The 16,876-nt window shown below is 48.5% G+C and overlaps 1 protein-coding gene across 1 annotated transcript in view; it reads left to right on the top strand.

Annotated features, from left to right (window-relative positions):
• The window catches only part of RNF213 (ring finger protein 213), a 394,954-nt gene that overhangs the window by 324,687 nt on the left and 53,391 nt on the right, over nucleotides 1-16,876 (top strand). The window contains exons 51-54 of the mRNA XM_073568003.1: nucleotides 60-302; nucleotides 6,381-6,459; nucleotides 11,026-11,060; nucleotides 11,674-11,768. Coding sequence (XP_073424104.1) covers nucleotides 60-302; nucleotides 6,381-6,459; nucleotides 11,026-11,060; nucleotides 11,674-11,768 — 452 coding nt within the window. The remainder of the gene's footprint in view (nucleotides 1-59; nucleotides 303-6,380; nucleotides 6,460-11,025; nucleotides 11,061-11,673; nucleotides 11,769-16,876) is intronic.

Here is a 16,876-nt window from a genome sequence, read left to right as displayed (position 1 = left end):
TGTAGATGTCTGATATTGCAGTTACCCATCAATTATATTCACCAATTTTTCTAATATAGGAACATGAAGATGTGAAGAATTTTATCAAGAACATCAAGGTTCTTCAAGAGGCAGCAATGAGACGGTTTCTGGAGACATTGCTCGACAACAGTCGTCCAGTGCTACGTGTCGTTCCTGGCATGAGGAGCTCACAAGTCACAGTTTTCGGACTCGCCACACATATGGCTGCTGTACTACTAAATGGGAATCATCCACTTCTTTCACCACTAAGAAATATGGCTTTTCAGCCAACAAGAATGCAGGTAATGCAATCCTGGAGATTGTTTTTTCTCTATCGCTTCATTGGGGGACACAGGAACCATGGGTGTATGCTGCTGCCACTAGGAGGCTGACACTATTCACAAAAAAACTTAGCTCCTCCTCTGTACTATACACCCCACCGACTGGCACTAGGTTAATCAGTTTTAGCTTCGTGTCAGTAGAAGGTGGACACGGGTCTTTCATTAGACCCATATCTACCTAATGTGCGTCGTTTCTTTTCAGGTACCCAGAGGGAATTGGTGTGTGAGCAGTCACTACTGTACTCCCTCAAAGAGACTATGAGTACGGCGTGTACTTCCACCCCGTATCCTCATACGTCTACTCAGCAGGACCCCAACCCCTAACACAGAAGCGTGTTCAGGTGATCAGATCATTGGTCCTGCCTCCGTCGCCCACCAGAGCTTATCGGTTTGAGGAGACCCAGATGTCCCACAACGCAGGATTTTGAGACGTCCGATCTTTCCTGGATGGGGAGGTACTTTTCTCTCTCTCCTCCCAGGTGCTGGTGAAGAACTGGTACAGTAAGAAGATCAAGGAAGAAGATTAAAAAAAAAAAAATCCTTTATTTTAATAGAGGGCTTTAGGGGTCTTTCACCTTTAATTACCTCCTCGACGCTCCCCCATGCTCCGGCGGTCACCAGCTGTAATCTAGGTCCCAGCTTCACTCGGGCCTAGCTGCAGCGTTGGCTCCTCCCCCTTCTTCCTGCTCTTCGGGAGAGCATTTCTCCCACCCGTCGCTTAGTCAGCTCCTTCCTGCCTGTGGTTAGCTCTGACCCCCTCGGCGTCATCTCTCTGCCCGGAGCCGGCGCCATCTTGCTGCTGCTGGATCGGGCGCTTGGCTATTCCACCCTTTTCCGGTTTTAGAGCAGACTTTTAAGTGTGCGTCCCTGCAGTGCGCGCTTTTCCCTCCTGGAGCTGGGCATCCTCTTGCGGCCTCCATTTTCCGGATTGTGGATAGTGCCTTCATCCTGCGGAATCTCCTCTTCCTAGTACCGCAGCCCTACAGCCTGGAAGCGCAATACAGGACGACAGCTGAATACAGGACGATTGCATCTCTTGTGAGTAGCTGCTTTCAGACTGACACTCTCCTGTGCATCTCTCTGTCCCCTATCCTTCTGGCATCAGTTAGTGGGTTTGCTCATCATGCCTAATTCTATAGGAGCGCGTTCTCGCCCTCCCACCTCCTCTTCTTCTTCTTCCTCTATCCTTGTCAGACACTGTGTGTGCTCTTCGTACAAATGCAAGCTTCCTTCAGGTCAGTCCTCTCCCCTCTGTCAAGACTTTAGCAATCCAACTGTGCCCACCGTCCAGGAGTCCCCTTCTGCCCCAGGTGAGAGTGAGGCCCCTATTTCAGGTTGGGCCGCCTCTCTGTCTTAGTCCGCGGCGGACCTTACCAAGGTATCACAGACCCTGGTGTCCGTACTTGACAGGTTGCCCCTTCCGACTTCTGTAGTTGCTAGTGGGTCACAGGAATCGCCGTCTGGGCCTTCCAACACAGACCGCGATAGATCCAGAAAGAAGCACCATTCTAGGTCCTCTGCCCGCTCCCTCTTGTCCCCCAGTCTTCCCCGGCAGTCTGCCTCTTCCCGATCTTCCTCTCCTGAGTCAGGTGAGGCATTTTAAATGCACCATCAAAGGATGATTCGGACCTGTATTCGGACCAAACCTCTAACATGAGAGATATGGTCCAGAGCCTCCTTGTTGCGGTCAACCAGACCTTTAGCATCAAGGACACCTCTACGGAACCCGCAGATCATGCGGTTTCGTTTAGACGGTCTAAACCACTTTCCAAGATCTTCGCTCCTCATAGAGAAGTTGAGGAGGTACTTGCCAAGAAAAGAGAGACCAGATGCTTTCAAAGAGGGAAGCGCCTCGGCGTCCTATATCCCTTTTCTCCTGTGCTCACCGCCAATTGGACAGCTTCTCCGACTGTGGACCCACCAGTTTCCAGACTGTCCACCAACACGGTCCTCCCGCATACTAATGAAGCATCCCTCAAGGATTCCAAAGACAGGATTATAGAATCTTTTGCAAAGTCAGCCTTCGAAGCGGTCACTTCTACATTATGTCGGGCATTTGCCTCTACTTGGGTCTCGAAGTCCATAGCCAAATGGGCCAAACAAGTCCATCAGGGCATTCTTGCTGGAGCTCAACCAGAAGATCTGGCGGATCTCGACGACCAGATTTCTCATGCAGGGAAAAGTACATGGTATCTGCCTCCCTGGATGCCGCGTCTTGTGCAGCTCAGGCATCCAGCAATATCGTGGCTATCCAACGGACTATTTGGCTTAAGGCCTGGCAGGCCGACTTTTCGTCAAAAAAGTCCCTTACCAGCCTACCTTTCCAGGCGTCACGTCTGTTCTGCTCCATGTTGGACCAAATTATTAAAGATGCCACTGGGGGCACGAGATCCCTTCTCCCCCAGTCCAAACCTCGCCGGCCTCCTCTGAAAGAGGCACTTTCGGTCCTTTAGTCCCTTTCGCGGCTTGCCGCGACCGAGGATTTTTCCCGCCAGCAGAGTCTGCAGGCTCGCCAGGTTAGGAAGAACGTTTCCTTCAAAACCCTCCCCTTCTTGGCGTTCCCGTGACATCCAAGGTAGATCCGCCAGGCCTGGACCTGACAGATCATCTTCGGCATGACTCGTATCGAGACCACAGCGTATCTTTCAGGCTGGGCAGTCATCTTTTTTTTTTTTTTTTTCAGAGACGTTTGCTCACCTCTGTGGAGGGCGCATGGGTCACAGGGAGGTTGTATCCTCAGGATACAAAATAAAGTTTGCTTCGTGGCCCAGAGATCGATTCTTCGAATCCCGTCCCCCAAGAGATCCTTCTCTGGTTCCGTGTTTCTTTGCATCCATCACCTCTCTTCTCAGTTTGGGGGTAATCGTTCCCTTCCCAGACCGGGAACGTTTCACAGGTTTCTATTCAAACCTGTTTGTGGTCCCAAAAAAAACGGCGCAGTTTTGCCCATCCTGGATCTGAAGTTATTGAACAAAAGGGTTCGCCTGCAGTATTTCAGGATGGAGTCCCTTCATTCAGTAATTGCTTCCATGCAGGCGCAGGAATTCCTGTGCTCCATAGACATCCATGATGCCCATTTCCATGTCCCTATTTTCCAAAGGTATCAGAGATACCTGCGTTTTGCGGTACAGCAGGACCAATTCCAGTTTGAGCCCTGCCGTTCGAACTCGCAACCGCTCCCAGGGTTTTCACAAAAATCTTGGCAGCGTTGATGGCCATTTTGAGGATCAGAGGTCTAGTACTCATGCCATACTTCGACAATATCCTCATCAAGGCTCCATCTTTTTCTCAGGCCCAGGAAAGCCTGGCCATAGTTCTCGGCACTCTGTCCTGTTTCAGGTGGCTTGTCAACAGGAAGAAGACCTGCCTTGTTCCGACTCAGCGTCTGATTTTTTTAGGCGTGCTATTCGATACCCGTCAGACAAGGGTCTTTCCTCCCAAAGAGAAGAGAGCAATTCTCCAGCACAGAGTTTGCTCTCTACAGGGTCCTCGGCTTCCTTCCTTCCGCCCAGCCATGAAGGTCCTAGGGAGGATGGTAGAAGCGTCGGAGGCGATCCCTTTTGCCAAATTCCACTCAAGACCACTTTAGCAGGCCATCCTTTTGCAGTGGGACAGGTCTGTTCTCTCTCTGGATCTTCCAATTTGGCTCTCTTTCCAAGTCAGACGGTCTCTCAATTGGTGGCTGTCATCCCACCTCATCTTCCTGGGCCGGTCCTTCCTTCCTGTTCACTGGCAGGTGGTGACGATGGATGCCAGCCTTATAGGCTGGGGGCGTTATTTCGCCACCTGACTTTCGAAGGACGTTGGTTGACTCGGCAATCCTCTCTGCTGATCAACATCCTTGAGATAAGGGTTATTCTTCTGTCCCGCCTTCACTGGGAAAGGCTTCTCAGGGATCTGTCAATCCGAGTTCAGAAAGTCAATGCCACGGCAGTGGCATATCTCAATCACCAGGGAGGGACTCTGAGTCCCTTGGTGATGGCCGAGGTAGCCAAGATTCTTCTCTGGGCAGAGACGTCGGCTCCGGCGATATCCACAGTGCATATTCCCGGCGTGTACAACTTGGCCACCAATTTTCTCAGCTGCTAGGGCCTCGCAGCAGGAGAATGGTCTGCATCAGGAGGTCTTCTGTCACATTTGCATTCGATGGGGAACTCCAGATGTGGACCTCATGGCATCCCAGCTGAACAGGAAGGTTCCATGGTTCGTCTCCAGGTCGAGCGATCCTCTCGCAGTGGGCTTCGATGCTCTGGCCATTCCCTGGTCGCAGTTCATGCTTCACTATCTGTTTCCTCCCCTTCCCCTTCTTCCCAGGCTATTGAAGAAGATCAAGGCGGAAAGGGTGCCTGTCATATTGATAGCATCGGATTGGCCCAGAAGGTCTTGGTTCGCAGAGATCGTCAATCTTCTCTCTGACTCCCCTTGGAGGCTTCCAGACAGACCAAATCTGTTGTCCCAAGGACCGACCTGCCACGGGAATTCTCGGTCGCGCAATTTAACGGCGTGGCTGTTGAAACCGCAGTACTGAGAGCGTCCTGTTTTTCAGATCGGGTGATTTACAACATGATCTAGGCTAGAAAGCCGTCGTCTTCCAGGGTCTATTATCGAACCTGGAAAGCCTACTTCAGCTAGTGTGAGTCCAATCACATTCCGCCTATGTCCTTTTCTCTCCCTTCTATTTTGGCGTTTCTTCAGGCGGGACTGGACTGGTCTTGCCCTTAGTTCGCTAAAGGGTCAGGTGTCTGCGCTTTACATTCTTTTCCAGAGGAGTTTATCCTCCCGATCTCAGGTCAGAACCTTTCTTCAGGTGGTAGCACATGCGGCTCCTCCGTACCGGACTCCTGTGGATCCCTGGGACCTCAATCTAGTCCTGGAAGCCCTGAGGAGTTCTCCTTTTGAACTTCTCTAAGAGGTTTCTCTGTCCTTACTGTCCTGGAAGGCCTTTCTTGTGGCCATCACCTCCATCAGGCGCATCTTGGAGTTGGCGACTCTTTCTTGTTGCCGCCCCTTTCTTGGTTCTTCACCAGGATAAGGTGGTTTTGCGGCCTCCGCCTTCCTTCCTCCCTAAGGTGGTGTCTGCTTTTCACCTAAATGAGGACATTGTTCTCCCTTCCTTTTGTCCTGCTCGACTCATCCTCTGGAGCGTTTGTTGAACAAGCTAGACCTGGTCAGAGCGGTGAGGGTCTATCTGGTTAGGACTGCCCCCCTTAGGAAGACGGACTCTCTTTTCATCATTCCAGATGGTGCACGAAGAGGCCTGCCGGCCTCCAAGGCTAGGATTGCTCGCTGGTTCATAAGGGCAATTTTGGAGGCTTACCGGGTCAAGAACAGAGTGCAACCCCCTGGGATTAAGGCTCACGCTACCCAGGCAGTGGGCGCCTCCTGGGGGCGGTGCACCATAGGGCATCCCCCTACAACTTTGAAAAGCGGCAACTTGGTCTTCCGTCCACACGTTTGCAAAATTTTATAGGGTCCATACCTACGCCTCGGTGGACGCCAGCCTAGGCAGAAGGATCTTGCAAGCGGCAGTGGTAAGTTCTCCGACCTGAAAGAAGTTTTCTGCTGTTCCCTCCCCAGTGACTGCTTTGGGACGTCCCATAGTTCCTGTGTACCCCAATGAAGTGATAGAGAAAACAGGATTTTTGATTGCTTACAGTAAAATCTGTTTCTCTGAGCCTTCATTGGGGGACACGGCTACCTCCCATGTTTATCAGCTCTTCTTTCTATGTTAAATTGTTACAGTTGAGGTGTTTGTTTTTCTCTTTATATTGTTCATGCTCCTACTGCTTTCTCACTAACTAATTAACCTAGTGCCAGTCGGTGGGGTGTATACTGCTGAGGAGGAGCTAACTTTTTTTGTGCATAATGTCAGCCTCCTAGTGGCAGCAGCATACACCCATGGTTCCTGTGTCTCCCAATGAAGGCTCCGAGAAACAGATTTTACCGTAAGCAACCAAAAATCCTGTTTTACTTTCCTTGGTAATATTATTAGACAGTGAGGCATATATAAAATATACTGATATATTTCATCATTTCTAGAATTCCTTTTTGCCAACAATGCCAGAAGACTTGATGGTCTATGCCAGAGGTGCCATGCGTGAACAGCTGCAGTGGTACCGTAAGTGGGGTTTACGTTTACTTCCTAGATAGCACCAGGTCCACTATTGACAACAGATGATACACAGCTCACCTTCTCCCCCTCCCTGCACATTGACCTCTGCCACAGGTCACAGAACATGCCCATAAAATTATCAAGTAAAGTCAGTGAATGGTCTTCAGAATACTGATTTCTATTGTTTCTGCAACTGCTGTCATTAGCAGCAACTTGTGCAAGATAGCCGTTTCTATTATAGTGTATGGAAAACAATATAAAAAGAATTAATGTAAAAAAAAATTAAAGAATTCAATAAAATTTTAAAAAAAATATTTAGCTTCTAGTTATTAAAAAAATCTTAGTGACACATTCTGTTTAACCCCTTTCTGCCATGATACGTACTATCCCGTCTATGTGCCCTGGGACTTAATTCCCAGGGACGGGATAGTACGTCATAGCGATCAGCAGCGCCCACGTGGTGAGCGCCGCTGATCGTGGCCGGGTGTCAGCTGATTATCACAGCTGACACCCGGCACAATGTGTCAGGGGCGGTCACGGACCGCCCCCGACACGTTAACCCCTTGTACACCGCGATCAAACACGATCGCGGTGTACCGGGGGTTAAAGGGAAGCATTGGCAGGGAAGGGGCTCCCTCCGTGCTTCCCTGAGCCCCCCACGGCAGCGCAATGTGCAGCGCTGCTGTGGGGGGCTCCTTCCCTGCAGGCCCCCAAATCCAAGATGGCGACGGGGGCCTTCGGGGAGCCGGCTTCCTCAGTACCTGCAAAGCGCAGGCATGAGGAAGTCTGCAGCAGTGCCTGTGACAGATCGCTGATCTGTCACAGTGATCTGTGATGTGACAGATCAGCGATCTGTCACAGGACAGTGATGTCCCACCTGGGACTATGTAATTAAGTAAAAAAAACAAAAAGTGTTAAAATAATTTTAAAAAAATTGTCAAATAAATTAGAAAAAAAAAAAAATATTCCCCCAATAAATTCATTTTTTGGAAATAAAAAAAACAAAACAATAAAAGTACACATATTAGGTATCGCCGCGTCCGTAACAACCTGCCCTATAAAACTGTCCCATTAGTTAACCCCTTTAGCGAACCCCTTAAAAAATAAAAATAAAAAACGAAGCAAAAAATAATGATTTATTATCATACCGCCGAACAAAAAGTGCAATAACGCGCGATCAAAAAGACGCATATAAATATCTATGGTACCTCTGAAAACGTCATCTTGTCCCGCAAAAAAGAGCCGCCATACAGCATCATCAGCAAAAAAATAAAAAAGTTATAGCTCGCAGGATAAAGCGATGCAAAAATAATTATTTTTATATAAAATAGTTTTCACTGCATAAAAGCGACAAAACATAAAAAAAAACCTAAATGAGGTATCGCTGTAACCGTACTGACCTGAAGAATAAAGCCGCTTTATCAATTTTATCACACGTGGAACGGTGTAAACGCACCCCCCCCAAAAGAAATTCATGAAACGCTGGTTTTTGTTCATTCTGCGTCCCAAAAACCGGAATAAAAAGCGATCAAAAAATGTCACGTGCCCGAAAATGGTACCAGTAAAAACGTCAACTCGTTCCGCAAAAAATAAGACCACACATGACTCGGTGGGTCAAAATATACGGAAAAATTATAGCTCTCAATATGTGGTGATGCAAAAACTATTTTTACAATAAAAAGCGTCTTTTAGCGTGCGACAGCTGCCAAACATAAAAACCGCCATAAATAGTAAATCAAACCCCCCATTATCACCCCCTTAGTTAGGGAAAAATAATAAAAGAAAATGTATTTATTTCCATTTTCCCATTAGGGTTAGGGTTAGGGCTGAGATTAGGGTTAGGGGTGTGTTGGGGTTAGGGTTGGAGTTAGAATTGGGGGTTTCCACTATTTGGGCACATCAGGTGCTCTCCAAATGCAACATGGCGTCTGATCTCAATTCCAGCCAATTCTGAGTATAAAAAGTCAAATGGTGCTCCTTCCCTTCCAAGCTCTGCCATGCGCCCAAACAGTGTTTTACCCCCACATATGGGGTATCAGCCTACTCAGGACAAATTGTAAAACAACTTTTGGGGTCCAATTTCTCCTGTTACCCGGTCGTTATAAACTTCTGTGAAGCACTGGGGGGTTCAAAGTGCTCACCACACAACTAGATAAGTTCCTTTGGGGGTCTAGTTTCCAAAATGGGGTTACTTGTGGGGGGTTTCCACTGTTTAGGTACATCAGGGGCTCTCCAAAAGCAACATGACACCCGCAGACCATTCCATCAAAGTCTGCATTCCAAGACGTCACTACTTCCCTTTCGAGCGCCGACGTGTGCCCATACAGTAGTTTTCTCCCACATATGGGGTGTCAGCGTACTCAGGACAAATTGGACAACAACTTTTGGGGTCCAATTTCTCCTGTTACCCTTGGGAAAATAAAAAAATTGGTGACTAAAAGATCATGTTTGTGGAAAAAATACGATTTTTTTATTTTCATGCCCTGGCGTTATAAACTTCTGTGAAGCACTGGAGGGGTCAAAGTGCTCACCACACATCTAGATAAGTTCCTTGGGGGGTCTAGTTTCCAAAATGGTGTAATTTGTGGAGGGTTTCCACTGTTTTGGTACATCAGGGTTTTTCCAATCGCGACATGGTGTGCGATCTCAATTCCAGCCAAGAACGTCAAATGGCGCTGCTTCCCTTGCGAGCTCTGCCATGCACCCAAATAGTGGTTTACCCCCACATGTGGGGTATCCGCGTACTCAGGACAAATTGCACAATAACTTTTAGGGTCCTGTTACCCTTGGGAAAATAAAAATTGGGGGTGAAAAGATAATTTTTGTGGAAAAAATATGATTTTTTAATTGTACCACTGTACGTTATAAACTTCTGTGAAGCCCTTGTGGGTTCAAAGTTCTCACCACATATCTAGATAAGTTCCTTGGGGGGTCTAGTTTCCAAAATGGGGTCACTTGTGGGGGGTTTCCACTGTTTAGGTACATCAGGGGCTCTCCAAACGTGACATGGCGTCCGATCAGAATTCCAGCCAATTTTGCATTGAAAAAGTCAAACGGCGCTCCTTCCCTTCTGAACTCAACCATGCGCCGAAACAGTGGTTCCCCCCCACATATCAGGTATCATCGTACTCAGGACAAATTGCACAATAAATTTTGCAGTCCAATTTCTCCTGTTACCCTTGGTAAAATAAAAAAAATTGAACCTGAAGTATTTTTTTTATGAAAAAAAGTTAAATGTTCATTTTTTTTTTAAATATTCAAAAAATTCCTGTGAAGCACCTGAAGGGTTAATAAACTTTTTGAATGTGGTTTTGAGCACCTTAAGGGGTGCAGTTTTTAGAATGGTGTCACTTTTGGGTATTTTCTATCATATAGACCCCTCAAAGTGGCTTCAAATGTGATTTGGTCCGTAAAAATAAAATGGTGTTGCAAAAATGAGAAATCGCTGGTAAATTTTTTAACTCTTATAACTTCCTAACAAAAAAAATTTTTGGTTCCAAAATTGTGCTGATGTAAAGTAAACATGTGGGAAATGTTACTTATCAAGTTTTTTGTGTGCCATATCTCTGTGATTTAAGGGCATAAAAATTCTAAATTTCCGTTTTTTTCACAAATAAATGCAAGTTATTTGAATGAAATTTTACCACTAACATGAAGTACAATATGTCACGAGAAAATAATGTCAGAATCACCAGGATTCATGGAAGCGTTTCAGAGTTAATACCTCATAAAGGGACAGTGGTCAGAATTGTAAAAATTGGCCCGGTCATTAACGTGCAAACCACCCTTGGGGCTTAAGGGGTTAAAGGGAACTTGTCAACAGTTTTGGCCAATATAAGATACGGCCATCACCTTTCAGGGCTGATATACAGCACTCTATAATGCTGTATATAAGCCCCCAACCTGACCTGGAAGAACTGAAAAATAAGTTTTATTATACTTAACTGCGAGGCTGTCCGGTCCGATGAGTGTTGCTGGTCTCGGTCATCGCCTCCCATCTTCTTATGATCGCTGCTCTCCTGCTTGCTTCATGGCTCCCCGACATCGTGCTCCTGCGCAGGCGTACTTGCCTGCCCTGTTGAGGGCAGAGCAAAGTACTGCAGTGTGCAGGTGCCGGGGCTTTTTGACCTTTTCCGGCACCTGCGCACTGCAGTACTTTGCTCTGCCCTCAACATGGCAGAGAAGTACGCCTGCGCAGGGGCACAATGCCTGGGAACCTGCGTGGATGATACAGGGTCGCGTCATCCGCAAAAAAGCAAGCAGAAGGGTGGCGATCATTAGAAGATGAGTGGCGCTGGTCCAAGAAGAGCGACACCAATCAGACCGGACCGCCTCGCAGGTGAGTATAATAAAAGATATTTTTCTTCTCTTACAGGTCGGGTTGGGGGCTTATCTACAGCATTATAAACCCTGAAAGGTGATCGCCGTATCTTATATCAGCCAAAACTCCTGACCGGTTCCCTGTAAGAACTACAATAAGTGCGTAGTGCTATTTCATTATAGTAATTTCTTGATATTTTTAAATGTAATTTTCGCTTATAAAGATGTTTGTTTTTGTGTAATTTCCAATAGGTTGTCCTAATGGTCACTACTGTACTGTTGGGGAGGTAAGTTTTTTTAAGGGCATATTGACCTATGCATGTGATAACTCCTCAGTCTCAGATCGCTGGTGGTCTGACACACCCGGCTCCCCTCCCATGTCCTGTAGCTCATCTCCCATTCACTTAGGTGCTGAGCTGCTGTACCCGGGAACGGCCACTAAACAATGTATGGAACTGTGCTATTTCACAGTAGGTGGCATGAGCCAGGGCCTGGTTATAAAATTTACAATGTGATATCTCTGCAATGGAGAATTAAAACAAGTTTTTTTATGCAGCTCTTCAGCCACGTTTATCATTATATGACCAGTTTAGTATGCTAAAGTGGTGAAAGGTCCTCTTAGAAACTCATGCCCGTGGCCTACCCATGTACACGGAGCCTGTACGGCAGTGCTCGGAGTCTCTTTACAGCTTCCGTATGTGTACATATTATTCAAGAGGAATCACAGAGGAACATCACAATACAGAAAAGTTGCTTCTGAATTAATTTAAGAAAACTGAAAGTATTTAGTACACAGACATGTTAGAAAAGCTGACATATCTCTTATAAATACTGGATAGCTTATTCATGTGTTCAGAATCTGAATATTATCAGACGTGCCGTAATTTTATTTTTTTTCAGTGTGGTCAGCCGATGCAGATGAGCCGATGTTTAGACTGCGGAGCTGAGGTTGGAGGACAAGATCATAGACCTCATCAAGGATTCCAGATCATTCAGTATGCTCCTGTTTCACTTTTTCAGATTAGAATTGCAAAGATCACAATAACCAAAACCTGGATGATTTGTAGGTCTTGATACATTATTTGAGAATGTCTCTGTAATTGTGCTGCAATTAGTAATATTAGCAGTAGTTGTCCATTCGTAGATTCAACACATCATTACTTGATTACCTGTGCGGTGACCAAAAGCTTACAATGGTAAAGAGGAAGGTGAATGATCGTCTGGTTGCACCAATCTTGTCATACATGAAACAATGCCATCCATTTATATATGAGTCACAGTTTTAATGTTAAAGGGAATATGTAATCATAAAATGACATGTTGTTTAAATCAGATTTCTCCTATGCCTCATTGGGGGACACAGACAGTGGGTGTTATGCTGCTTGCCACTAGGAGGACACTAAGTAAACCAGGAAAAAAAGTTAACTCCTCCCCTGCGGTATACACCCTCTCGCTTGATGAGATTTCACCAGTTCTTGCTTAGTGTCTGTAGGAGGCAGTTGGCTTCAGACCCCACCGTTTTTATTTTATTTTTTAATTTTCTGTAAATTTTTATTTTTTAAATAACGGAGTGAAGGGGGCGACGGTTGCTTTCTACGGTCCGCTCTCCCCTGAATCAACTACAGGCAAGCATGCGGAGTATACCTCCCCATACACTTTCCTGCGACGAACGGGGCTGATTCCTCTGACGATGATTCCTTACGGTAGACGGATATGAGGGCAAGAGCAAAAGAAGAAGCATGGAAGTGCATGGAGACCGGCGGAGGACCATTTACCTACAGCGCTCCCAAATGCCCTGAATCAGCCCCATAGCTCTCCATCCCCCACCTATTGGGTGGATCGATTGAGCATACCCCTTTAAGAACTCCTACAGCTCTGCTACATCAGCCCAGGAGGATGAGAAGACCTGCGTGGATGGCCCCGGACAGTGCGGCTGGCCTGAGCACTGGAGTAGAAGTATGGGGTCGGGTCCTGGTCCCCGGGAGAGGCGCTGACTTTGTTTTCAGCAGCGGTGCTCCAGTGCCCCCACGCTCTCGGCGCTTACCACGGGTAGGCCAAAACTTTAGTCCTCGGCTTTTCCGGCCTACTAGGCCATAATTTGAATAGCGCTGCCCACGCTAGCGCCGCCGCCCCCCCTCCTTGGTGCCTCTCGTCTCTTACGAGAGGCGCAATCCTAGTCTCGGGGGCCATGAAATTTACCTCAGCCTGCTCTGGAAAGAGGCTGTGAGGCGCGCACTCTGCCGGATACCGGGTGACACCACAGGGCCACCGCTATTCCTCCCGGGGACACAAAACAGGACCGGGGGAAGCTGCATTCTCCCTCAGAACAAAGCTTAACCCCTTCCCGGCACATTCCCTGCAGCTGCAGACCAGACTCTGCCTTTAACCCTTTCAGGAGCGCTATGTCTCAATCTAAGGAGGCTAAAATGGCTGCTAAGAAGCACACTGCGTTTTTTACCGTGTGTACCACTTGCAAGACTGCCTTACCCAGTGCCCAGACTAACCTGTTATGCACTGACTGCGACCCGGCCTGCGCTCCAACGCCCCCCGCCGCCGCTGCTGCGGGGCTTCCTGCGTTTAGTCCCCCTGAGTGGGCTGCGTCGCTGTCACGGTCTGTGGAGTCACTGACCCAGGCCATAGACTCCCTCCGGGAAGCCTCTTTAAGTCATAAAGCGTCTTTACTGCCCGAGCTGGGCTCTGGCGACAGCGGGGAACCATCCACCAGCAGGGGCCGTACTCACTCAAGGGATGGTCAGGCCAGAAAGCGGACCCATGACGCGTCCCCTAGTCACGCTTGCGCTTCAGCACCGGTGAGTTCTGTTTCTCGCTCTCCCTCTCCTATTGTTCGCAGCGAGCACGACTCTGAATTCGAATCTGACACGTCAGCCCCTCAGAATCCTCCAACTGACCGAGAGTCGCTTGATTCTCTTATAGAATCAGTCAACAGGATTCTGGAGTTGGATGAGGAAAATATCCTCGCTCCAGCACACGCTATCTCATTTAAGAGGACCAAACGTGTACGCAGGTTACTTGCCAGCCATCCGTTATTTGCCAGAAACCGGGATCGGCCACATAAGCGGTTCACAGGGCAAAAGTCTACTGAGACTAAATACCCTTTTGCTCCAAACCTAATAAAGGATTGGTTACAGTCCCCTTCGGTGGATCCTCCTGTATCGCGTCTTGCTTCTAAAACGCTCCTATCCGTCTCTGAGGGCTCCTCAGTCAGAAACCCCTCCGATCGTCAAATTGACTACCTTGCCCGCTCAGTTTTTGAAGCTTCAGGAGCAGCGCTTTTTCCATCTTTCGCGGCAACTTGGGTCATTAAGGCAATGGCCGCTTGGGCAGAAGTCTTAATTACTGCCTTCCAGGGTACCAATCTTCCTCCGGAGGCAACCAGGGTCGCCAGGCAGATAATTCACGCAGCGGACTTCGTAGTGGACGCTTCTTTAGATGCCGCCAATTGCGCTGCTCAAACTGCCGCTAATGCGATCTCCATTAGAAGAGCCCTATGGCTCCGCGACTGGCGGGCGGATGCCATATCTAAAAGATCGTTGACTTCCTTGCTCTATCAGACTGGTCATCTTTTTGGAGAGAAACTGGACCATCTCATTTCTGATACCGGGGGAAAGACTAAATTCCTTCCTCAACAAAAGGCTGTTCGGCCGTTTCGGAGCCAACAGCTGACGTGTTTTCGACCTTTTCGCAACAATTCCAGTTGGTCCTCCTCTACCTTCTCTTCCGGATCAAGTCGGCCCCCGCGCGGAGACAGAGGCTCCCAGGTCTCATACAGACCTAACCGCTCTTGGAAGCCCAGGCCAAGGGCATCTGGATCTAGGGGAGCCAGATCCCATAGATCTTCTACACAATGGCTTGTTGCTCGCGGTCGTCCACGACAAGTGGGTCAGGGAGCTGGTGTCCTCTGGATACAAGATAGAATTTTCGTTCCCCCCCCCCCCCCTCCGACACGTTTTTTCCGGTCCTCACCCCCCCAATAAAAAGACAAGAGCCTTCCTTCGGGCTGTTCACGCTTTGCAAGGAGATGGAGTCATCATTCCGGTTCCTCATCACGAAAGGTTCAAGGGTTTTTATTCAAACCTTTGGTTTGTGGTTCCAAAGAAGAACGGGACGATGTGACCCATTCTGGGTCTCGAACTGTTAAATCAGTTTGTCAGGGTACGGTGATTCTGAATGGAATCTCTCCGATCAGTTGTCGTTTCCATGGAAAAAGGAGAGTTCCTCGCATCCATCGACATCAAGGACCTTCACATTCCGATCTGCCCGTCCCACCAGCAGTTCCTGCGTTTTGCAATTCACGAGGAACACTTAGTTCGTTGCCTTGCCTTTCAGACTCACCACCGCCCCCAGGGTCTTAACCAATGTCATGGCGGCTGTCATGGCCATTCTCCACTCTCGGGGAGTGGTGGTGTTACCGTATCTGGACGACCTGCTCATCAAGGGTCCGTCCCTTCCAGCCTGCGAGGAATCCGTGGATATAACAGTAAATACACTTTCTCGCCTGGGCTGGAAGATAAACTTCGAAAGGTCTTTCCCAAAACTGGCCTAGCAGATTTCCTTTTTAGGAATTATCTTGGACACTTTCCACGGGTTGGTCATTCTCCCTCCAGAAAAGACCCAAGCCTTACAACAGTCAGCGCGGACTCTTTCCCGATCGGTTCCTCACTCCATTCGTTTCAGCATGAGAGTTCTCAGAAAGATGGTGGCAGCGATGGAAACAGTTCCATTCGCACAGTTCCACCTCCGTCCCTTACAACATGCATTGCTGTTAGCCTGAGACAAGAACCCGTTCTCCTTGGACCGTCGGTTCCTTCTGTCCCTGCGGGTCAGACAAGCCCTCAAGTGGTGGACACTGAAGTCCTCCCTGAGTCAAGGGAGGTCTTTTCTCCCAGTAAGATGGTTGGTAGTAACCACCGACGCAAGTCTTCTGGGCTGGGGTGCGGTCTTTCGTCACCACACGGCACAGGGTCGTTGGTCAACTCGAGAGTCACATCTCCCCATCAACATCTTGGAGATACGTGCGATCAGATTAGCTCTATGGGGTTTTCACCATCTCCTCGAAGGTCACCCCATCAGGATCCAATCCGACAACGCTACGGCTGTAGCGTATATCAACCGTCAGGGGGGTACTCGGAGCAGGATGGTCATGCACGAAGTGAGTCACAAGTCACATCCTCCATTGGGCCAAGACCAACCATTCACCCATCTCAGCAATCCACATCCCAGGCATAGAGAATTGGGCGGCAGATTTTCTCAGTCGCCAGGGCCTTGCCTCAGGAGAGTGGTCTCTTCATCCGGAAGTCTTTCAGCAGATTTGACATTGTTGGGGGACTCCGGATGTGGATCTCATGGCCTCAAGACTAAACAACAAGGTTCATCAATTCATTGCCCGATCGCGCGATCCATGCGCCATTGGAGCGGACGCCCTAGTTCTGTCGTGGCACCGGTTCCACCTTCCGTACATCTTCCCCCCCTCTTCCCTTGCTTCCGAGGGTCATCAAGAAGATCAGAACAGAGGGAGTACCAGTGATCCTAGTCGCGCCAGATTGGACGCGCCGAGCATGGTAGGCAGAACTGATATAACTGGTCGCCGACGTCCCCTGGCGACTTCCAGATCGCAGGGATCTACTCTCTCAAGGCCCGATTTACCACCAGAACTCCAGGGCCCTGTCTTTGACGGCTTGGCCGTTGAATCCTGGATTTTAGCACAGGCCGGGTTCTCTCACGACGTGATTTCCACCATGATTAGTGCTAGGAAGCCCGTGTCCATGCGCATCTATCACCACTCCTGGAAAACCTTTTCTTGGTGCAAGGATCATGGTCGATTCCCTCTGGTGTTTTCCATTCCGGCCATATTGGAATTCCTTCAATCCTGATTAAAGTCAGACCTCGCTCTTAGCTCGCTCAAAGGCCAAATTTCAGCCTTGTCAGTGCTATTCCAACGCAAAATTGTCACCAAGCTTCAGGTCAAAATGTTCGTTCAGGGAGTCTCCCATGTGGCGCCTCCTTATAGAAGGCCATTGGAGTCATGGGACCTTAACCTTGTTCTCGGGGCCTTACAGGAGGCTCCTTTCGAACCGCTGCAGGA

The sequence above is a fragment of the Dendrobates tinctorius genome, unplaced genomic scaffold (assembly GCF_039654945.1).
Source record: "Dendrobates tinctorius isolate UK_male_01 unplaced genomic scaffold, ASM3965494v1 ptg000020l, whole genome shotgun sequence".
Taxonomy (NCBI): Eukaryota; Metazoa; Chordata; class Amphibia; order Anura; family Dendrobatidae; genus Dendrobates; species Dendrobates tinctorius.
The sequence above is the reverse complement of the archived record's forward strand: the minus strand, read 5'-3'. Positions and strand labels throughout refer to the sequence as shown.